Consider the following 25,181-nt stretch of genomic DNA (forward strand, 5'->3'; position numbering starts at 1 on the left):
ACTAAACGTTCGTTCGCTCGGACGATTTATGATCGCGTTTCATAAATCGTGAATGATTGATCGCGGTCGACCGCTTCGGCGCAACAAACAAATAATTATGTCACACATTGCACCGCCGTCAGCATGCCGCTCGCCGCAGTAGCAACGGCAGCAGCGGTAACAGCAGCAGCGGGGCGAAAACAAGAAGCCTCATCTCGGTCGGCCACGAGTCGACGAGTCAATGAACCAAACGCGCAGATAAATCGCCGCGGTCGCGCTAAGATCATTCGCGATGCAGTCGGTGTGTCGGGAGATGATCGAGGCTACGGCGGCGGCCGGCGCGTCATAAGATGCACGCGTGAACGAGCGTGCGTGCGTGCGTGCGCGTGTGCGTGCGCGTGCATTCGCTGCGCAACCGCGAATCGAACGCGGATCGATGTGGAAATTCCTCTCTTTGACCTCCCGAACCAGGCCAAGCTACTTTAACCCCTTTAACCGTTCCGTCACCACATGGCGTTGCCTCGTCGTGTCTGATAACGACGCAATCTATGAACTGGACTATGAAAATAGTTACGCAGCTTTCCATGTCTCTCGATCTCCCTCGCGGTTTCTTCTCTCTCTCTCTCTCTCTCTCTTTCTTCTCATTCCTCCCCCCCCCTCACCCCTCTTTCCTCTCCTTAAAAGAAGAATCGCCGTATCGGATACTACCAGACGGACTTTTTCGCGATTCCCGCTAGTCTTGTCAAGACTAACGCGTCACTCGATACACGTACGTGTTTCTCGTCTGCTGCTCTCCTGTTGCGTTTGCATTCCTTTTTTCGCATTGAAACACTTCGTCAAGTTACAATATTATGATATGTATGACGTCTCAGTATTCTTCGTCGAGTTCGAAATCGATTTTTAATGAAAGTTTTGCATAATATATATCTCAACTGTTAAATTTCTCGATCAACGTATTATAGAGTTCGATTTATTATATGAATTATATACTTTCATATACTACTTTAGTTGAAAATGGATGAATCGGAAGATTCTGATTATATCAATCTGGTTATATCAACTAAGAATTCTAATAGATTTAATCAGAAAATTCTGATTCATTCATTTTCAACTAGAGTTCCATTTAATCCGACCAGACATTTTCTCAATATCAACTTTCCGATTGATAACACTATCTCTAAATTCTTTGGAGTGGAATCTCACTCTAAAGAGTGAAGATTGAGTCAAACTTGAAAAGGAGTGGCTCAATTTTCTTAGGAGATTTCTTCAGAGTAATAAGATTCTCTAAAAGTTTTAGAAAGTACACATTTCGATTGACAATTATAAACCAACCATAAAATCTTTCCCTCTATTAAGTTCCCGAAAGATTAAGTTTATTCATCCATACGCATAATTTAAATTCAATTGTAATTTCCTGTTCCTTATTAGATGCCAATTAGTTATTCGGATACGCGCGGCTTACCTTGCAAATGCAGCGGAAGCATCTTGTGTTCAGGATCTTATCGACGGTGATATCTTCTCCCTCGATGTCGCAGGTCTCTCGGCTTCCTGTAATCGAACAGAAACAATTGTAGTGAAAAGAATGAATATGCAGAGTACTCGCGCGTGATGTCGGTTGTGTACCACGCCGCAATATCCCGGTAGTCCAATAGCGCGATAGAGACGCTGTAATCACAATGCAGCATTCCAATCCACCTTCGTATATATGCTAGAAGCTTCCTCATTCCTTCATACACGTCGTACGTGAGCCGAGCGCTCAAAGATTTACTATTACATTTTGGACAGTGATCGTGTACGCGATGGGCACAGAATCATCATTTCAATAATCGTTTCTAATAACGTTTTATGAGACTCAGTCGCTGAATTAATATGATATAATGAAATGCCTTGGGAGAACAAACGAAATACAGCTTTCTCCATAATTAAATCGCGACTGGAATAAAATTAAGTCATTTACATGTTAAACCAATTTTCAGATAGCTTGATAGTTTTATCCGATAACTTTTCTATTCGATCTATTTTTTGTAGATGTGAAATCATGCAAGAAGCATATTTCGCAAATATTTTGTAAGTAACTTAAAATGACTGAGACAAATTCTTTTGGCAAATTTAGCTTTCTATTTTTTTTTTTATTATATTTTTATTTTTTCTCGCTCCAGTATTATTGCCCTATAAAAAAATTAAACGCGACAGCATCGTGAACGTACCTTAGGACGTACCCCAGTCGTTAAATTGTCCATTTCCCAGCGAAAATCATGTCGCGCTCCGCTGCTAGATCGACGAAGCCGCCATCATCAACGTCCCTCCCGGTTCCCTCGCGCACGTATTCCTGCACACTTTAAGCAACTTTTCTGTAAAACTTCAGTCATTTCTCGCGATTCTCTCTCTCTCTCTCTCTCTCTCTCTCTCTCTCTCTCTTCTCTCTTTATTTATTACTCTCAAAGCATAATCCACCGAACCGTTAAATTGTGTAATCAAGTAACGCTTGTTCTCTATTTTTGAATTTCCATTCGGATATGTATGAGAGAGTGCGTGATTAATATATTTTTATTATTACTGTTTGTGGCTTTATCTATTTTTTAAATTATTTATTCAGACGACATATCACATTCTATATATAGAGCAGAATAAAATATCGCCTTTGTCACTTTTCTTTTTATCTCTTCTTCTTATTCGTCCTCCTAATGGAGATAATAAGTTTGGCGTTTTTCCCTTCGAGAAAGCGCTTTGTATACTCCGTCACTGCTCTCAGAGATTTAACGCGTTGTGCACTTTTCGAGGCGAATTCGTATCGTCAATTCCTTCGGCTCATTTAGATGTACATATATCTCTTCACAAAAAAATCTCACGAGAGAGGATCAATTATTTGCTTTATGGACAATCGATTGCAAAATTTCTAAATACTGCCACTTTCTATCGGAAATATTTAAGATCCATATTTTTATAACACGTATGACTAAATTGTCCGATTCTAAAATTTGTCTTATTTTATTGAGTCTTATTTACTTAAAAAAATTACATCAATATTTCCATTTTATAACACCCGAAAGAAATGTTCAAAAAAATATTCACAGGTACAGTAAAATAGTTTGAAATAAATCATAATAAGTCATAATAAAATTTAATATGAATATGTGTACATCTTAAAATCAATGGAAATATTTCTACGAAATGCATAAGAGAAAAAAAAATAAAAATACTTATTTTCAATCAATTTATAAATTGATTTAAGAAGTCATATTAAACGTGAAAATATTGTATCATAATAATTTCCTTATTTATTTATCCAGAAATTAATTTTTAAGTAATGAAATAAATATAAAAACATTATTACGTAAAAAAGCAAGTAGAAATAAGTGAAAATTAAAAATTAAAATAATAAAAATAAGGGAATATGAGTTTAGTTAAATATTTATTGTTAAATTTTAACGATGAACAATTTCAACAATGAATAACAGACGTTTCGACTTCTATCAAGTTGTTATATATGTTGAAAAAAACTACATTATATTATTAAAAATTACATATATATATATTATGAAGTTATAAAAGCAATGTTTAAATCCAAATTATTACACTATTTTAAAGTAAAATTAATATTAGATTACACTGAAGAGAAAAAGAGAGAGAGAGAGAGAGAGAGAGAGAGAGAGAGAGAGAGAGAGAGAGAGACATCGTGAGGTCTGTTGAAGAGTTGCCAAAATTTGACAAATATCGCGCAAATGTAAGGCTTCTTTTCATAGAATTCATGTGTAAAACGATCAAATGTGTAATCTTCGCCTATCCTCTCGTCAACCGGAATGAAACTGTGCTTGTTCCGTAGTTAAATTTGTCAGTTCTTATTGACAAATTAACTAGAGAACAAGAACAGGTTCATTCTTTGACAAATTATAGTCCACATATTTGATCGTTTTACATTTGCGCAATATTCATCAGGTGTTGGAAACTTCTCAACAAGATCAACGCAATCTAATATTAATTTTAAAATTTCTAAAATAGTGATTGGGTTTTAAACTTTGTGTTCTTGTGTTTAATATGTACAGTTTGTATCGCGTATAATTTTTTCGACATCGATCATGACCTGATAGAAAGCGAAACGTCTGTTGTTTGAATTGTTCATTGAGATTTAACAATATATTTATATGTATATATATATATATATCTAACTAACTTAAAATCATCTAACGTAGACCTCCATTTTTATTATTTTGATTTTTAAACTGTCCTTTTATAGTCTATTTTTTTTTAAATGGAAATTAATTCGTTTTAATCGGGCAAACTTTCTTAACTTTTCTAGGAACTTCCCGAGAAAATGTTCAAACGCTAACAATCAAAGTGAAAGCTGTTAGTATTGTGATAGTATTGTGACTATTAAATAGTGACATCACGAGAACTCACAGAAATCACATCGTAAAAGTAAGTGGCAGTAGTCAATCAGAGATCGTTCGTTTTCGAAATGTTAATACTATTAATTACAATTATCATATTCTTCTGTTGCTTTTGTTAACTATTAAAGAAAAAAACTTTGATATATTACTTTAAAGTGCGCAGGAATGCGTGTACAAGAAAAGTTCGTTGGCGTTCGCGACCGTTTCCTTTTGTCTTCCTTTTTTCCTTTTCACGTATTTGTACATTTCTTTTTTTTTTAATATTCTCACGGTTTATTTCATCCGTGATTTTTCACGGAAAAGTGATTTTTCAGCGAAACGCATGTAACAAACCGCGCGCGAGATATTTGTGTTTGCTAAATAAATTTAAAACAGTTTTGCACTGCAATCTCTTTTTCTCTATTATCTTAATTATCTTCTCTGACCTTTCCCTATATGTTTTTTTTTTCTTTCTCTTTTCCATCAGTTCTGGATGCTTTCTTCTTTCTTTCTTATGCTCCTCGAGCTATTTGCACGGTTAAAAACTCGGAGAGCAGTCTGAAGAGAGCGCGCAAAAAGTGGCATGAAACTCCATGCTGTTCATTTGTCAGATGTCAAATTTCCGCATGAGATGAACGTAGATGAATTTGTACCATTTGAGGAAATTAATATTTTATTTGTCATGATAATTATACACAAATTACATCATAGAATTATTGCATGGAAATCATAGTCTTCAGCACGCAAAAAGAATTTTATTTTTTATTTAACTTATGTAATTAACGTATAAAGGAAGAACAGTGCGAATTAAGTAGAAAATTATCATTCATATAGAAATGCCATAATTCTCAAGAAGATTAATAGACATCATTAGTATGCATGTCTATGACATGGCAATCAAAGCGTTAAATTGAAATTTAAATAAAATTTCATAATGTATATGTATAAAATTAAATTCCTTATACTCATAAGTATATACATATAATTCTGTATTCACAATTGTAATTATTAAATTAAGAAAACTTTAATGATAAAAAGCTTCATGTAATTGAGAATTACTTTTTCTTCAAAAACTTGATTTATTGAGAGATTAAGACACTTAAGATTAAGTGTCTTGAAAATTACAGCTCACACACACAGAATAATAATATTACTTTTAAATTATATTCATCTAACATTTTTTTTATCTTTTAAATCGTCTAATTTCAATATAATAAAATAATTAAATATAATAAAAATACATGAAAATCCCCCGAGGAAAAATAATGTCAAAATATATCTTAAATATTAAAAATTGTCCCCATCATAACTTAATTTGCATATTAACAACGTTATTCTTTTCTTGGCAATTAGTTCTCATTGCCAACTGCGTCAGCAGGAAAGCAGAGCAATTGAGAGCGCGATGCGTCAACTTGTTTTTAGCATTTGTTTTTTAAGCTAAAAAAAGCTGTAACATTTAATCCTAAAGATAACATTAAAGAAATTTGACAATCCTGAGGCTTATATCTAAACGTAAAATTAAATTAAAATAAGGCATGTAAACAATTAATCTCTTATTAATTTTCCTACTTGATTCATAAAATTTCGAATTTCGTAAAAAAACAAGAGGTTATAATAATAAATTAGGTAACATATGTATGAATATAAATTATATAGAGAGCACAAGTTCAATTACGAGCAAGAATCTGTAAGTGCAGACGAACGAAAGATACTTATATACACTTCCAAGTTTAGGATTAATTGTCAGATGAAACGCGAAGCCGCGTAAATCTAATCGGTTTCGAGCGGCGCTAATGATGGGCAATCTCAGTATCATCGGCATTCCGCGATTACAGCGTATCAAAAGTGTTTATAAAATCGTACTTCGCTCCCGCGACTTCTGCGAAACAGCGCGAATCGGTCATCTGATTAGCTCTGGATAATCAGTGGGAATGCAATTTCCTGAAAAACACGTAGCGTTGTTCGTCCTCGATTACGCTTCGCAAAGAGGGACTTGCGCTTCCGCCGATGAGTGCGGACAATTTCCTAGATGCACTTAGCCATCGTGCAGTGCGTTGCGGCGTCCTGGAAAAAGGACACGGAGGGAAGGGACGAGAGGTGGGGATATTTACGCACTCGTTGCACTCAGCGTAAGTGGCCGTTTAGATTGAACTTACCGCTCGTTGTATTCCGCGCGGATACGGTTACGCCCGATGCAATTTCCGACAAAATGACGCACGCGTGCAAAAGTACCCAGGATATGGTTACCGTCGTAAATTGAACTCTGCCAGACTGACCTCGTGAAATCGATTTTGTTGCCGTTGATGCCGATATGTTCCGCACAATACGCGCAATTGTTGATGAGTGATTGTACGTCGCGAAAGTAAATCAGTCGTCTCGTAAAAGACATTAACGTGAATCATTGTAGTTGTATTAAGCTAATAATTTGCAAAAATTAATCGAGGACAAGCAACTTCTGTTACATGCAGTATGTAATCTGTTATGTAATCTGTTACAGAGATTATGTGAAAAAGTTTTATATGACTTTAAGAGCGCATTTCAAAAGATATACAAAAGTAACAGAGATATAAGAAATTTTTCCTGATATATAAAATCATTACTTGAATAATTTGTACATGAAAGTTCAAATTTGTTATGAATCATAACTGATTGCGCGATGGAACCTACAATAATAGATAAATTAATACGCATTTTTCTAATATGATATATTTGCAGATACTATAAAAGAATAATTTGTACCTTATATAAAATATCAAGATTAATTTTTTTCTTTTTTGTATAAAAATCGACTCAAACATTTTCACATAAACTAATTCAACTACAAAAGAAAATGTTCGATGATTATATAAGGTTCAATTAATTTTTTTTTGCATTTAGCACAAAAGTAATGTATCCGATATCCCTTAAATGCTTCAAAAGTGTTGTTTTGTAATTTTGAATAATTTTGAAAAATAAGTAATTCTTATGTGTTTCATATATTATGAGTAATCCACAAGTATACAGAACTCTTCAGACAGAATGACTTCCGCAAAGATTAAAATGACACGTGTAAGATTTTGAAAAAAATTGTCACAAAAGTGCTGCATAGTGTTTTAAGAATTCTCCTGAATAATTTGTCAACGACGGTAAACTCGCGTAAACTCACGAACGAACGAAGCATTCTTACGGGAATGCGAGGCAGAGACGGCGACCTGCTCCACTCGCGATGACTCGTACACGAACCGTGAGATTCGACTCGATTCTGGCGCAAATAGAACGGCAGATAATGGAGATAGGCTAAGAATAGAGCATTTAAAAGGCATAAATGGAGCATGACGGACTCGCGCGCGAATGCAGTGCGAGATAGCAAAGCAGCTGGAATCGGGAATTCGATCGCTTCGTCGGCAATATTCGCGCGCCGCTCTTGTTGGCTGTCTTGTTCACGTATTCGTATATCGCGGAAGTATCACTCGACACAACTATTACGAAACGCGAACGAAAGCGAGATAAAAACGTAGTTTTTACGCCGTCAATCCCGAACACGCGATATTTCTGCTACTTTCTTTCATGATTTCTTTATATCATTCACGTATCAAAAACGGTGAGAATATTCGTAATTATTATTGAAAGAATGATAATACTATAAAAATTACTTTGAAATTATAAATTTAATGTCGGTGGAAAGGAAAGAAATTTTTAAGTGATAAACGCCATAGATTAAGGCTCATTAAGAAATAATCATCATCATAAATATAGTAATGTTAAATCTGACTTGAAAAATTTGAATGAAACATATAGCAGGTGTGATTATATAACATAATTATTGTTTCTTTCGCTGAAAAAAAAAAACAAGACGTAAACAAACATAATATGTAATAGTATTCTCCTCCTTTGAGCTCTTATTGGGATGTAATAAATAATGATTTGTGTAATTTATAGCGACAGGATTGTTTCTTAATCAGTAACTAATTCATTAGCGTTCTCTCTCGCGCGTAAAGCTCTCTATCGAAGAATACAATTCTTTTTTCTTCTATTGAAAAGAATAATTTTTACTTTATAGCACATAAATGTTCAAATTTAGGTTCTGTAATACATATTTTATAAACATATAATATTTAAATATAAATATAAATATTTAAAAGGAATAAAAAAACAATAATTTTGATCAAATATATGTTACCTGACATAATATATATATTCCAGAATTATTTTAGAACTTCGTCAGAAGAAAGCGCTCTTAGTTTTGATTACTTTAATTACTCTCGGAAAATAGCGCGTTGTTCTAATACTTCTCGTTTATACATGTATACTACAATAATTTGTTTATATACTGAATGCAACGAAACAGCATCGATCGAGTTTCGACGTTGGCACCCTTTTGAGCCCAATCATTAGTCAGCTATCAAAATAACACGCTCGCAATCGTTGCGTGCTTCTGCGCTCGTAATACTCACCGATTATACTTTCTGAGGTGGCGTCGCAACGATGTGCCGTCGAAAGGAAGGCCAGGGCCAAAGCCAAAGCCAGTGTCGGAGGTAATCGTGTCAACTCCATGTTTAGATATACCGGATCTCAGACTTTGCCGCGACAATTTGCTGAAAGAACAACAAACAAGATAATCATTAACCACATGACTTCACGTTTTTATTCTCTTTGATCGTGCAATAAAGTTGCAAAACATTTGTACAGATTTATATTTTCAAGACACGAGTCAATGTTTATGTATTACAAGCATGTCTCCGATAGAGACGGTGTCAACTTGAATTTTTGCATACTTTTTAACTAGATAAACACACACGCAGCATTATAATAAATTTGTCGAGTAAAACAAGAATAATCTTGCTACGCGAAATGCAAGAAGCTTGTATACCATTACAATTTATATAAATTTAACTTTTTGAAATGAGATTCCGAGATTATTAGATAATAATTTAAGATGCAGTACTCAATAATACGTGTAATACGCGCTCTCTCTTCATTTGTTTAGAGAGTTACGGCAGATTTGAAGAAATAATCAAGTACACTGTTAAATTCATATAATGTCAAATTATATCAATTGAGTTATTTTTAATCATTTGATCATTTCTGTAGGTTGCCACTCTTACTCGATATGTCGTTAATTTAACTAAAACAATAAAATTAAACAATTTAAACAACTCACGAAAATGTGTTAAAAATCGACTCAAATTTAGTTTATTATTTACTAAGTGTATAGGCATGTTAATATGCGGACGCTGTTTATTTTACAAATATAACTACTACGGATGATTTATATTTTGATATGTATAGAAGTTAAAAATAACAAAAGGATTGAATTGCCATTTCTAACAATGTACATACCGTATATTATCACCAGTAGCATTAATACATAATAGTTCGATGCATTTCTATACATATCAATTTATGCTTAAATGTCCATGGCGCCATAGTGCAACATGGATTATATGCGTCGACATGAGCTCATGTTTTTATTTAAAATAGCAAATTGTTTGAATTTAATCACTTCACAAGTCTTAAAGCACACGCATATTAAATACGAAAAATTAAGTAGAAAAGAAAGAATGTCACGAGGGAACCGAGAGTAACACGATCGAAAGGGAGATATAATGGAATATGCTCAATTATTCCATACGTTATATGCATATACTTTCCAAATGCTTCGAATAAGCCTAACACGATTTTTTGTTTGGTTAATAAGATTCCAGCGAAATCGTGAGGGTAAAAAATTGAGCGTTAGAGCGATTCTCGCCGTCGCCGATCAATTCTTAATCGATTACGAAACCAATATTTACGCGTCTATTATATCTTTTGTATGCAACGCGAGTATCGTTACACCCACGACGAAATATCTCTATGCCGATGAGGTGACTCGACAAATCTATTAATACGTGCACACACGTATCATTCGTCGAGGAGGCGCGTACGCGCCATATCGATAGGCACGATCGTAAAAAAAAGGAGAAAAAAAAAAAGAAGATATAACAGTCAACCGACAGGACCGAGAATCGAGAAATTTATGAGTAGATATTCTTTCGATCGGCTGGTTCGAACTCCGGGAATATTCTTGAACGCATAGCACTGCGAACGAATAGATTGCGTCAAGTGCGAAGATAAGTATATTAATCACGCTCAGTTTTAGTTACTAGAGTCGTTTATTTCGAAAGTCGTTTAGGTCAGCTGAGATATTTGAATCGCTATGCAATTCTACTGCCGTGTTTTCATCGCATATTTACGATATAATAATATGCGACAAGTTAATGTGGAAAATACCAATGTATTATCGATTGAGAGAGAAGTAAACCTATTTTCAGTCGACAGTCGGATCTTACAAAGTGCTTCAATATTTCAGAGTGCGATTTATAACATATCCAATTTTTGTAGACCGCACGAAATCTTTGTCGATCTCGAATCCCAGCTCAGGCAATATATTTTTTCTGATGAATTAAATTATTTTAGTTCTCGAGATACTTAGATTATCAATTTAATATGTGGCATTATTACTTTAGCTCATGATTACGTTTCAAGAGTGAAAAGGGCACGCGTATGCAGAACTGGATACGTTGTATAAGGTCAGTTTTAAATTCCTGCACTCTCTGAACTGAATAAGTTAAAGTGAAACAAACATACGTTATTTCTTTCACTTCAACTTACCGCACCGTGTACGCCAATTTAGAGAGTGCAGGAATAAAAAAAAATCTCTTAATTCATTCTATGTGTAAAATAAAATTTAAATATTAAGATATATTATATCCGTGCGTAAAATAATATTTAAATACTAAGATCTGCTTTGACCGAAAATAAGTTTTCATTTCTATCAATTGACTTATTCTCGCCGGTCTAATGCTTGAATTGTAATCGTTGGTATTAATTGTACTTTTTATTTTCTATTCCTTCGTCTACAATTTCACGAAACGCCTTGCATGAGATATTACTCTCGTTATTCGAAAAAAATAAAGAACGAGAAATAAAAACGCGACCCCGTTCGCAGAGCGATATCTTTCCCCGACCTTATATAAATCGTTTACAGAACAAATGTTATTCTTTATTTTTCTCTACTGCGACGCTTGAAATGTGTGGGAAAGGTGATCAACTTCAGAGAGGGATATTGTCTCCCGATAAATTTCCACGCTCTTCAATCTACAATTCGAGGGAACTTCTGCACCGTCGTGCACAACGGCGCGCATAATGACGCGTCGACACGAGATTGTTTGCAATCATGCAGATTGTTTGCACGAACGAGGCGCGAACAAACAAACGCTCGCGCGACGCTTGTTTGCGAAAGGTAGTGCGAGAGGAGGTGCTCTTTCTCGCGTATCTCGTACTACGTAGTAGGCGGTTTACACGCGGCCGCGGCGCGTCTAATTCAAATCGCAGATGTAATCGGCGGTGTAATCACTGGTAATATCCCGCGCGATTACACACGTAAGTTTACAACGTGAAATATGAGCGGGGACCTAGGGCTGTGCAAATATTCGAACAGTGATATCGTGATTCGAATAAAATTCGACGCGAGGGGATTCCGATTCAAAATATTTCATCGAGACACTGAAAATATCGGCTTTTGCACTAATTCATCTATTCAAATAATTCGGTTATGTATGTTAGGAATTTAGTAGACTGATCGTAAATGTTAAAAAAATGTAATGAACATCGAAGCATCGTAAAATTGCTAATATTCCCTATTAAATGTCACCTTGATGCCTTTTTCATATACATGCGTAAGATATTTCGGTTATTACATTGCTGCGGAAACGAGAAGATAAATTTACGTGCCAATTGTAGACTTATAAAAGACGTAGGTTTCTCCGACGTAGGAGAATAATATGGAAAAATGAGTCGATTTCTTACACGGAATACGGAGTAGATAGCAGGAAAAAATGAGAGAAAATATGGAAAATTATGAGAAAATCGCAGAGATTATTGCCACAATAGATACTAATTTAGCAATTGGGAATTAGCATTAATTCCTTCTATGAAAATGGATGCAAAACGTGTACACGTACGTGCGCGTTTTGAAACTCGAAATTGGATATTAGATCTTGTTTCATTTAGAATTGTACACTGAGAGAACAAAATGGGTTATAATTATCATAATTTAACTATCATTTGCAGTCATTTTTTGGAACAACTATATGCATATTTGCAACTGTTTCAACTACAAATAGTTAATTGTGCTACTACTATAGCCACACTCACTGCTCGGAAATCTTTAGCATTTTTTCTTAACATACTTTTTAGTTATTATTATATTACTGTATAAATATAATAAGCAAAGTTAAGAAAATAATTATATTCATTATAATTACGATTGCTGAATAAAAATGTTGATTTCTTTTTCCACTTGATATTTTACTATATTAATATTTGAAATTATCGTTAATTATAATAAACGTATATTAATCATATATATATATATATATATATATATATATATATATATATATATATGAAAGTAAATAGAAAGAGAACTGTACGCGTAGCGAAGAAATAATCTACCCTCAAGAAAAAGACTATATATACATATAGTTTTCGATTAACAGACGTATAGTGAATATATATTTGTGTGAAAAATAAAAAAAAATGTGGAATGGATCATGAAAAGTTTGTCGTAATATAAAATGTAAGGACAATCTAATCTTTTTATCACTTTCACTGGATTACCCACAGAACGATGTAATAATGGTACACAATCGGTAAGCAATTCAGTGATCCAGAATGTTTTGTATGATTATTCGCGTAGAGGCAGACAGGTAGTCGTAAAACATCAGCGTGGAAAATTTTCCCAACGCACAACGGCGTGTGCATGAAAGTATATCAAATTCACAAGTGTGTAGCGAGTCTTAAGTGGAACAGCTCTATTATGGGGCGTGATTAATAAATATTCGCACGTCACGCAGATATAAGAGGGCCGGGTTCACCTGATCTATTCCGCCACATGTGCGTACCATCAATGCGTCGACAATCACGCCGCCATTGTCATTGATGTATTTAGCGGCGACAATGTTGGGCAACATTTATCTCGGGTGAGAGAAAGAGTGTGTATACTATTTTAAGCGTTTATTTAGGAAGGAAATACGTTTGGGATTGAGAGACGCTTGCTCATACAGCCACCACTTGCACTCGTATATGCTCGAGTATAATTACATTTAAATATAGAAATTATGGCTCATCGTGCCTTGCGTGTCTTCTCACCGCCGTAAGTATCTTTTTAGTTGCCTTAACATTTTTTCGATATCAAATCTCATTTCACGAATACATTTCTCAATATAATAATGCGCTAACAGATCAATGTTTCACATATTCTTATCGTTATTTATATAGTAAATTTTTACTCTAAATATTGTTAGACCCAATATATAATAAAGTTACAAATTACTGTAAAGATCAATCTTACGCCTATGACAGCAAATTTGTTTAGACTGCGTATTAAAGCCACTGATCTAATCCGAGTGTAAAATATTGCAAATATTTCGAATTGTAAAATAGCACAATAAAATGTTGAGGATTTTACAATTTAATCCGTTTCTATTTACATTAAACACAAATCTCTACGTCGGTTGAAATGCGCACTGAGTGCATTCAACTGCAGAATTCAGTATAAGAGAGAGAGAGAGAGAGAGAGAGAGAGAGAGAGAGAGATGTTATTATTTTTAAAATATTAAATTTTGAATGTTCTCTTTGTATCAATTAAACTTTTTATCTTGTATATTTATTCTTCCTGCACTTTCTTTACATCTTCGTTTTCATTAATTATTATATACTGTCGACGAAAATCTATTGTTTTACTCCTTTCGAAAAGAAACAAAGCTCCGCACTTATACAATGCAAATCTCTGGCATTTAAATAACAAATATTCTTTAGCACTACGAAGAAGTCAGCATATGTGTCCGCAATTTTCGCCGTCGTCCTCTTCGCACGTACTATTCAACTATTAATAGTCATTACCACTTTCACTCAGTGCCGTTATTACTGCTCCTCCTCTCCACCATGACTGCCTCCCGGCGATCGTTCTCGTTTTGCTTCGGACTTTAATTAGGATTCCGTCATTACACGAGCCCCGAGCTCCAGCTGCTTCGAATACGTTTTTTCTGAGCGCATCGCTAATTCGCCGACTAAGCGTTCCGATCGAATCTCGGCAGCGGCGAATAAACTCGTAACAAGCGGCGCTCCAAAGGGAAGTTCTAGACTCGTTGCACTGTAATACGCTAAATTAGATCGTAAGCATCGTAAAGAGTGAATCCAAAGAAGCGTCCATTAGACTGATAGTTACCATCGAAAAAAAGCTACTATTTCGATACTTGAAAAGTTCAATATACTCTTCCCTCCATAGTTTTTCGTATCAAGACATTATTTTTATTATTTATGATTCTTCTTATGTTATTAATTCGTGAAAACTGATACTATTTATAATATTTACATATTCACCTGTTCTTTAAATCATATATACGTTTCAATACCGTTTTTATAATATCTATCAAGACACAGATATCACCGTTCTAAAATAAATCAAAATCAAAATCAATGCTCTTTTTTTTTTTTTTTGAACGATCATCTTCATCGTTCATAGCGACGACTAAATTATCCATTCGTCAGGTATGCATTCCGTTATTAGTTGGTCAGGCTTCGCGAGTGAGTAGACAAAATGTCAAGATTTGATTTACGAGGCGGCCCAGAGCGCCGCAACCTCAGAGAAATTAAGCGCAGCAGCTTGATTAGCCCATCCGTGGTGGACCATCCGGGAAGCTTATGGCCGCTGAAAATCGTCGAAATACGTATGTAATCGTTTATCATGAGGGCAATACGAAATTCACGCGATAATATTTGAATGGTAATATCGTGACATGCTTGATACTTACGACGACTACTGTAATTTCGAATTTGACGTCGTGTATAATTAATGCAAATTAAATGCTCGGTCAAGCTAATGAATAACGGTTTATGACACGTGTTGTCACGACGCAATTGTATACGATAATTATGATCTACGTGATGTAACATGTGATGAAGCGAAGACAACATAAAAAAAGGGAAAAACGCAATTTTACGATGTCCTCTACCCGTAAAAGCTTTTTTGAATTAATTGTCAATTGCCGATTTACGTTGGACGTGTGTTACAATTAATCTCTCCCGGTATTTATAATGACGCGACGAATTAAAAGCCGGATGTTCTTCTGGCACGAGTTGTCGTATCAATTTGCATATTTTCCTTTTCAAATTGTTTCCATCAGTTTCAAGGTAAGTTTCCACGGTAATTATTATTATTTTATTTTTATCGGTAAATGATAAAAACAATATCTTTCTCTGTAAGGTGCTAATTGCTGTTAATTAAAGCGCTAATTGTACAAATTCTATATCTTTATTATATTATTGTACGTATGTACACATGGATGCTGAGTTTAAGTGGCATGCAAAATACAAGATAGGAGGTAGGCTAATTAACGTTATCGTCTCACACGTTAATTTCATTCTTTATTGCGACTCTCTTCCAAGCGCAAGGAGGAGTATCCTCCTCCATCACTTGGGAATCAGCTCTCAGTAGTAACATTGCTCTCGCCCTCTCTTCAGCCCTTCATCTTTTTCCTCTTCTGCCACATGCGCCGTTCACGGACACGTGCTCATGTTTATGTGCCCTCTCTGCTGCCTCCATGCTTCTCTCTCTCTCTCCCCCCCCTCTCCCCCCCCCTCTCTCTCTCTCTCGTTCTGCATTACGCGTCGTTGCACGATGTACTACGTTTGCGCAAGCGTGCACTGTGCAAAAAAAAAAGCAGTAGCTTGCGCAAAAGCGCGAGCGAATAAGCGAGCGAACGAGCGAGCCCACGGGCTGGAGCAGTGCACGTGCATCGGACGCGAACGGATAGAGAACTAGGAGGCGGCAAAGAAGGGGGAGGGGAGGAGGGGGAGGGAGAAAGGGGGGGGGATCAGTAGGCAGCTCGGTCGCTTGCATTTATGAGAAGTGTATCGCGGTGGAAACACCTGCGGCACCGCGAGGCTGATTTAAATAGATGTTCGCGGGATAACCCATCGATGCGTCGTGATATACGCGGATCTACGATTCCTAAAGCCCCGTCTACAATAGTCACAATGATTGTTTGCACGCAATTCGACAATGAATTCTGAACGTCAACTTGCGCCGCGCTGCGATTGGCTGAGCTCATTCATTTCGCAGAAAGTTGAAGTTGGCTCAACTCCAACTTCACTCGTACGACAAGAGCTCTTGCGGCTACGACAATCATGCGACTATACGCGACACTTCTGCGACGTTTCATACGACATGCGACACAGCTTGTGGGACTGTTGTAGACGAGGCTTTAACGATGATTTCGCGCCACGAGACACGAGTATCGCAGAAGAACTGGTACAATTGAGGGGATGGGCGGAATAAAGGTCTAATTACAAAATCTTGTGATATTAACAAAAATTAAAATAACTTGCTACTTTTTAATTATGGGTTTCAATATCAAATGAATTTATGTCTTTAATATTAATGTCTTTAAGAAGTTACACGTTATACAATACTTTTCTATTACGATCAACAATACATGAAGAAGCTAATTACCGGAAAAAGGCCTAGGTAGAATTGTGCCTTTATTCCGCCCATCTCCTCAATTAACTGATTTAAAATTATAATAATAATAAATTATTCAAAGGCTCCAATATTTAGCAAATAAATTAAGGAGAAATTGCCAATGTGGGCCAACACAAGATGTTTTTTGAAAGATAAAAGTAATTGTCATATATTAAAGATAGTAGTTTACAGCTTAACGATGTTTTTCAGTTCTGATAACTTTTTTACTATTGACAACAGTTCATTTTATTTATTGGATGCTATAATTATGCTTTTATAATTAGTCTATATTATGTTCACACTTGAAAAGGACACAATTATGATGTCGAAACGTCTGTAATTTAATATTATATATGACAATTATTTTCACAAAAAAACATCTTGCACTGACTCACATTGGCAATTTCTCCTTAATTTATTTATTTAAAACATGTAATAAATTGTTGTTGGATAAATTAAGAGATATAAAAATGTATTTTTATCTGCTGAATACAAATCTGTTGGCAAAAGTTGGCTTTTACATTATAATTTTGAGAAGAATAGTATCAAAGGGATAAAAAATGTGATCCCCTTAGACACCATTTTTCTTATTCTTAAAATTCTGACAGTCAATCTTTGCCAACGGAGTCGTTCTTCAGCAGGTAAAAATATATCGGAAATGACACTCGTGCTGCAAAGTAATGTTCTATAGTGTAATTAATAAGTAGAACTCGATCATTGTACATACAGCAATTAATAATTATTCTATTTAATCTTATTCCAGTGATTTATGTAATATAATTTGACATTAATTGCTATAAAACAAAAAGCAACGTTCTCGCGAATAAACTGTCAAGCTAAAAGAAATATTTCGTAACCATGAAACTGTGTATTTTTTCTGCGATTTTACGCATTTATCAGGACGTCTTTCTCACAACTTTAGCACAGAATATTGCTGCAATCTTCGGTATATTTTTACTGCGGTTGTATATTTTACCGAGCGTGTGCCGCACACCCCATGTCTTTATCGAGAAAGTTACGATTCTCGTGGATGTTATTCTAGGAAAGAGAGAGAGAGAGAGAGAGAGAGAGAGAGAGAGAGAGAGAGAGAAACAGTTACGACGCACAGCAACTGTAAAATTGTTCGCGCGACTTGTAACTCTTAATGTAACCATACCAGCTTTCGAAGGGCGAGGTAAAAAAGAATACGCCGCTAGAAAATCACGACGGAAATGAAAACTGCGCCATAAGAAACGAATGAAAAAAAAAAAGAAAAAGAAAATCTTTTACATATATTGTACGCAGTCTGACAAATAAAATACTTCAATAAATGAAATAAATAATATAATATATTAAATGATATTGCATAATTTATTGATACCTAAACATTTTCAAAAAATTTACAATACTCTTGATGAATATAATTACAATTCACATACCAAATAAACTTTTTTCCTGTAAGTAGAAATAAATTATTTTTATAAAAAAGGAATCTTTAATGCGCAAAAAAATATCGTATAAAATTCTTTAAAAATAGATAAACTGATAAAAAATTTCACGGCAGATAGAAAAACATGTCATAAAAGTTGAAATACGTGTTACAACGAACATTTGAGAAGCTTGTTTTTTTTTATAAGCAATTATACGCGCGAATGTCGATTATTTCGTAAAGATGGGCAATAACTTTTAAAATATTGCCTAGTTAAAATAAAATAAATAATCTTTTCCATATAAGAGCGGACAGGAGTTGACCGTTTTTATTGTACTTTACCCTGTCTTCTCTCTTTCCACACTTTGAAATTCTAATAATTATATATAAAAGATCGTACACTTTTCTTATTCTATATTACATTGCTTTCATTATCATGTTACATGTACCAAGCAACTCTGAATTTATAATATATCCAATCTTCCGCTTTGAATCGTTGCGATTGTGCACGGCGCGAGGAGGGAGAGAGAAGAAAAAGACTGGCCGGAGGAGTAAGAGCGTTTTACGATTACATCGCGTAGCTTTTTCTCCGCGTTCGGGCAAGGATGAGCCCGCGAAGTTACGGGATTGAAAATAGAGACTGACGCGCGCATTATTCACGTCGTGACTTTTCAGCGTCGACCGTGTTATGTACATAGCTGTGGCAGTTCCCTTCACCTTTTTCTCAGTCGCGGCCCTTCCAACTCCAACGATTCTAGTTGTAGTTCATTATTTCGACGACAGTGATCATTATTCAGAAGTTAATGATAATCGATCTTTTTTTATTGCATGTTTATTCAATGTTACACTGAAGTGAACACTTTTGATTGATGTAAACACAAAAAAATATGTATACTGTACGCAAATAATAATTATTTGTTTCTATAATAATATTTTGAATAAAGCTTATATATTTACAAATTTTTATTAAATATATATATTTTGAATTCTAATAAGTTTAATACTTTTCAGTCAAGAGATTATTAAATTAACACAAATTCGATTTTCTTATTATAAGGATAAAGTCGTTTCTTCGATCAAAGTTTATGATTTTGTCAATTTCTACGGTATTTTAGTGTTTTACATAATCAAGAAGCATGACTGAAGTATTTCTCGGATTTCCCTCTCTGTTTCTGAAGTCAACAAGATGTTAATAGCAGTTACATGTAAAACATAGCAGATGTGATTCTAATTAAACTAGCGAGATCAGAGGGCGTAATCTTACTGGCAACGAACAGTCTGTATCTTTGTAAATCAATTAATCGGGATATTAGCTTCTCTAGCGCGAGATATATTTTTGGGTGGATTGTATATTTTTTTTTCTTTCGTAGATTCGCGGCTAAAGAAAAGAAGTGCGCATCGAATGGAAATTGTAATAATTCCCGTGAAATGTTAATCCGAGGAAGACAGTAACGAGGCCTTTGTAAAAATCATTCCCATGGATTACAATTCTTAATTTAAACACGCCCGTATAGCTATCCAAGGAAAAATGAATGAGATGATCCGTCGAAGATCTGCGGAAAAATCCTCCACATTATATTGCATAAAATTAGACTCATGTTCGCAAAATCGTACGTGGTATGAATCTTAATATTCAGATATCATAACTTGATATCGATGAAGAATCGTTTGTAATACGTCGCGTTTTCTTCATTTACATTATTTATAATGTTGCAATTTGTCAAAGAGCTTTTTACAATTATATATTACCAGAGTAGAACTTGTTTATATATATCGACTATTATAAATAAAATTTTTTTCATTATTTCTTTATTGTATTGAATAAATACGATAAAACCCACAATTTAATTTCCTTCAACATATTCTACAAGATTTTCATAAAGTATAATAGATCACAGATTAACGTCAGATATAAGAATTCGCAAAACATATTAGTTGGACTTTTTGATTAATTTGTTCATATATTTTTCTTTTTATTATCAACATCAGCGCTATCCGATTGAAATATGACTCGATTGTCTTCCTGTTTATCGTTTATCTTAAAATTATCTTTTTATATTTAAAATTCTAAAGTAATTTCATATAATTTTACTTTTTGAAATCGATTCCGCATTATAATGGGTATTAGTTAATAGTTTTAGGAAGAATTCCGAAATATCTCGGATATTTAAATTTTAAATCTTCTCTGCGCCTCTTCATAAAAAAAAAGGATTCCTTTTGTACGTTTACGGTTCCACGAAAAAATCGCGGAACGAATCGCTCTTTTTTCCAGTTTGTGGTCTTTTTCGTAGAGAGAGCAACTCAGCCACGTTCGCGGAACTTGTTGCGTTTGAATTTACTATTGAAGTCTTCGCGACTTCGAAGAAGTATGTGAACGAGTTTAGTAAAAACGCAAACTCATAATTTCTGGAAAATAAACAAAAATGAGAGAAGTAAAGCGAAATCGTCAAGTGCGACTTCAACTGATACACGATGTTTTTTTTTGTGCGAAAAACATGTACATATTCATTGAATTCAAAATTGTATTGATGATACTTTCAATTATAACTTTAATATTTTCTTTTAATATTAATATCTTATTTCTGACTGTATTTCTATTGACTTTTAAATTTTACAATATTATTATTATTTTTCCTAACTGTACCTATCATTTATTACATACTATTGTCTAATACCTATTATAATTGCTGAATGTATCGAAACGCTGAGTTTTTTTTTTTTTTTTTTAAATGAAATTCCACGACAAGAAGGAAATATAATTACGATGTATAATTTGCTAGCACACAAACTTTCTTCGTCTATTCTGCTAACAGTGTATGATTTATCAGACACGTGAGGTATTAAATTAATTTGCTGAGAGACCGTTTAGCATGGTAATTGCTTCTTGTTTAACAATAATATCGGCATGTTTTTATAGGCCGACAGAGAATATAGACACACATTTATAGGACTACATTTAGTCACGTATCAATGCGAGCCTGTAATAATGAATTATCGTTCGCTAAGCAGTAATAACTGCTTGTTCGATGCGGTAATTATCGACCACGAACGGCAGCGGTAATCGTTCATTTAGCAATCGTTTGTTGTAGGCTAATGTAATGCAACATTAAGTACGCCGTCGTCGATCTTTATCGCGGGCGGCGTTCGCGATCTCTCTTCACGACGGAATATGGGCGTTCCTCGCGCCACGGCCGATAAAACACGTGTTTCAAATTTTCCGCGGTACGGCGACGGGCGGCGTGGCGTTTACACGTCTGCTATAATTATCAATATTGTTAGGCCCGTATCACACTACCGATTGGAGATTGCGTCTGCGTTCGCGCGTTTGCACTTGCGATTAGACGTTTTTCAACCGTCACACTAGTGACGATCAGCGGTTACATTTTGCAAGGCATTTCCTGCAACGCGTATGAAAAAAAAATACAAAATTATATAAAAAAAATAAAAATTACAAACCGTGTAATATAAATTAGATCGAAAGAGTAGAAGACTCTGATCAGTTAATTAGAATTGAAGTAACGCCCAAAGTAGATTAATTTTAATCTTGGTTTAATTTTTATCTTTTTCCAATTTGGAAAAATTAGGGAAAGATCGATTACTAATTTTTAGCAATCTCGAGCTAGATATTTTACATATTTTAATTTAGAAAAAGGTAAATAATAAATTAAACCGAGATTAAAGTTAATCTAAATAGAAGTGAACATTAATGGCGGTTTCTATCAATATAGATTAATTTTAAAAGAAGGAATTCACATTTTTATAATATTTGTGCATCAACGCTGCATTATAGATTTCACACTTTTCCAAGAGATATCGTCTTCAATTTTCGTTTCGATACATGAATCGGTCACATGACTATAAAGTCGCTTCGCGATTGGTCGCGTCTGCGTCTCTCGATTATAAAAAATAGTCAGATGTTTAAATCGGGAATCGCGTGAATCGCAATCGCCAGCATCTCTTTTCTTAATTGGTCGAAAAATAATCGCAGGCACAAACACGAATGCAGACGCAATCTCCAATCGCTAGTGTGATACAGGCATTACACGATCACCGATCGTGATCGAGGATCGTACATTTACGTAGGAATAATGCGCACTTATAGGATAATTGATGAACAATCATTGCTGGGAAAACTGGGAATACTCCGTATCGGCTATTCGTTACAATCTTTGATTTATTGCGATCGCGGTCATGTTTATGTTCATTTTTTCTTCATAAAGTCACAAGCTGATAGCACGTTAGAAACTTAAGCTTGAGACACACGATTTGTAAGGCATGAGAAAGTGCCGCAGCACTTTAGTTTCGGGGATATTTATCAAATTTCGAAGTTCATTCTGTCTCTGGATGATTAAAAGTCATCAAGAGATGACTTTTCGAAGACCCCTTTTTGCGCCGTGCGCGTAAATAATTTATGCATATAGAAACGCGTAGGTTCGAATCGTTTCTCTGTCGGTGAATCAATATTGAAATTTCAATATTTGAACTGTTTGAGTGCTCAAGACCGCTCATACCGTTTATCAATGTCACTTTTTGTAAACTGCACGGTTCTTATTCACTGTCACGTGTAATAAGAGTTTGATTTAGAATCACGTGTTATTTTACAGTAATATCCTTAAACGGTATCAATTGGTATCAACGTAGTTTACAACCTTGTCTTTTTTTAATTTAAAAAATATTAAGTACTATACCAAGCTGTCATGAATCCAAATGAGTCTTTCTCGGTTATATTATTCACAGCAGTATGCATTACGTAATAGCATATGATATAATAAAATTCCTGCCGAAATAGGATGTCACAAAAACAGGAATTTAAGTTGATAAATATATAGTTCTCAGGAATTCAAATTTTTTAGTGCTAATATATATATAGAAGCACAGAAACTATTCCTATGTTTATTCATTAAATTCATTTGATTCCTGGATCGCGGATATTAGAAGTTACAGACTAAGTTTAGAAGGAATCGGAATGTAAAAATTACAAACCGTGCGATATAAATTAGATCGAAAGAATAGAAGACTGATCGATTAACCAGAATTAAATTAATGCCCGTTTCCAAAGTAGATTAATTTTAATCTTGGTTAATTTTTATCTTTTTCCAATTCTAAAAATTAGAAAAAGATCGATTACTAATTTTTGCTTAGCAATCTCGAGCTAGATATCTCGCACATTTTAATTTAGAAGAAGGTAAATAATAAATTAAACCGGGATTTAAAGTTAATCTAAATAGAAATGAACATTAATGGCGGTTTCTATCAATATAGATTAATTTTAATCTCGGTCCAACATTACTCTTTATTTTTTTTTTTTTTAATCCTTAGAACCGTAGAAAAAGACGAAGAGTTAGTTGAGCCAAGATTGAAATACTACATTGGTAGAAACGGGCATAAACAGGTGTTGGAGAAACCGAGCCTTATTAATCGGCGAATAAAACGGCGAGACGTGTTCATGTAAACGTGAGTGTTGCGCAAAAGAGTTCTGTCAGGACGATGGTGGCGATGCAAAAGGTACAAAGTGACGGGAATATGTTCGTGGCTTACAATAATTCCGATCGCGCCTATTCCTCCACGATATTAATATCTGAGATTCTCACGTTGCCACCTGCGCCCGCCGCGGAATCAACGAATGATTGGAAGTCATTCGTTGTGCGCAGCATTCAGCGAAAAACTCGCGATGTCGTTTTTGCAATCGCATAATCACACCGGCCGCGGTTGCAATGTATTGGTCACTTGCCGATGCACGGAATTTTTCCTTGACTTCTCGACAGTCTGACTTCGCTCGCGTTGTAATCGTGTAACAATGACGCTTAGACTTTCTCACGCTATTCGCTATGGAGAAAACGATTGTTATCCTCGCTTGAAACATATCGATCTCATTGATTAAATAGCCGAGACTTTTTTCTTTCAAAGATAAATGTTATATATTCAGAATATTTTTATACTCTTTTATTGTTGGAATATCATTGTTCGATTTACGTCAGAAATTTTATATTATTATATTTCTATTATTTTTTGTTTATATTATTTCTATCTCTTAAATGGAAAAGACGGTTTTGTTAAAGTATCTAAAAAAAATTTAGCTATTATAGGTACAGATTTGAAAATAATTTTATATTGGACTATCAAAATAACTATGTAGGACTCAAACTGGTTGTTGGAATGTCAAAATTTTTTGTAGCGCTGCTCATCATGCTTGAGAGATTGTTATGTAATTATTTAGATGGTCCAACAAAATTATTTTCAGATCTGTATAGAGCTAAATTTTTAGATACTACTTCAGCAAAATCGTTCTTCCTTCGATTTATGTAATAAGAGCAATGAAAATTCCATAATGCTCTCAATAAATTAGAGAAAAGCTGTTTGAGTTATACATGCAAATAAGAAGCGTATTTTTCTCACGAGTCAATATCTCATTTGCAAGAATTCCTGGAGACATGATTCGTGGGCGATTCATGGCGTTGCTGAAGAGACACTGAATAGTAGAGGTAAAAACTCATCGTAAATTATAACCGTACACGTTACACACGGCAGAAAAATGTTAGAAATGCGAGCGGTGAAGGTGGAATTTGTGTAGGAATAGTAATTTACAAAATGTAGCTTCTAATCCTTCGGGGAATCATATACTTACGTACGACTCCAATTTATATTCGTACAAATGACTTACTTTATTCACAACTTATCGTTCCGTCGTAAATTTTTAGACACCACTGATAAGGTAGCGACTAATTTTAGACGATGACTATCTCTTGTCGAGCGGTTGATGCAATTTAAATCCATCTCACTCGACTACTATGAATATTTGTGAAAGAATTCGGACGAAAAAACTTGAGAACTTTGAAGTTGATATTTCTTCTAAGAGAATTCCAGCACAAGATATATATATATA

At 34.6% G+C, this 25,181-nt stretch overlaps 1 protein-coding gene across 2 annotated transcripts in view; it reads right to left on the bottom strand.

Moving 5' to 3' along the window:
* The window catches only part of LOC108747815 (BMP-binding endothelial regulator protein), a 42,032-nt gene that overhangs the window by 7,131 nt on the left and 9,720 nt on the right, over positions 1-25,181 (bottom strand). Inside the window, exons 1-4 of one of the 2 annotated variants that reach the window (XM_018485631.1) lie at positions 14,596-14,662; positions 14,271-14,520; positions 8,780-8,920; positions 1,442-1,527 (exon numbers count right to left, since the gene is read on the bottom strand). In XM_018485631.1, the coding sequence (XP_018341133.1) occupies positions 1,442-1,527; positions 8,780-8,879 (186 nt within the window). In that variant the 5' untranslated portion in view covers positions 8,880-8,920; positions 14,271-14,520; positions 14,596-14,662. Of the gene's footprint in view, positions 1-1,441; positions 1,528-8,779; positions 8,921-14,270; positions 14,521-14,595; positions 14,663-25,181 lie in introns of those variants that run through there. The other variant, XM_018485633.1, reaches the window with a different exon arrangement.

Source organism: Trachymyrmex septentrionalis, unplaced genomic scaffold (assembly GCF_001594115.1).
Source record: "Trachymyrmex septentrionalis isolate Tsep2-gDNA-1 unplaced genomic scaffold, Tsep1.0 scaffold20, whole genome shotgun sequence".
Taxonomy (NCBI): domain Eukaryota; kingdom Metazoa; phylum Arthropoda; class Insecta; order Hymenoptera; family Formicidae; genus Trachymyrmex; species Trachymyrmex septentrionalis.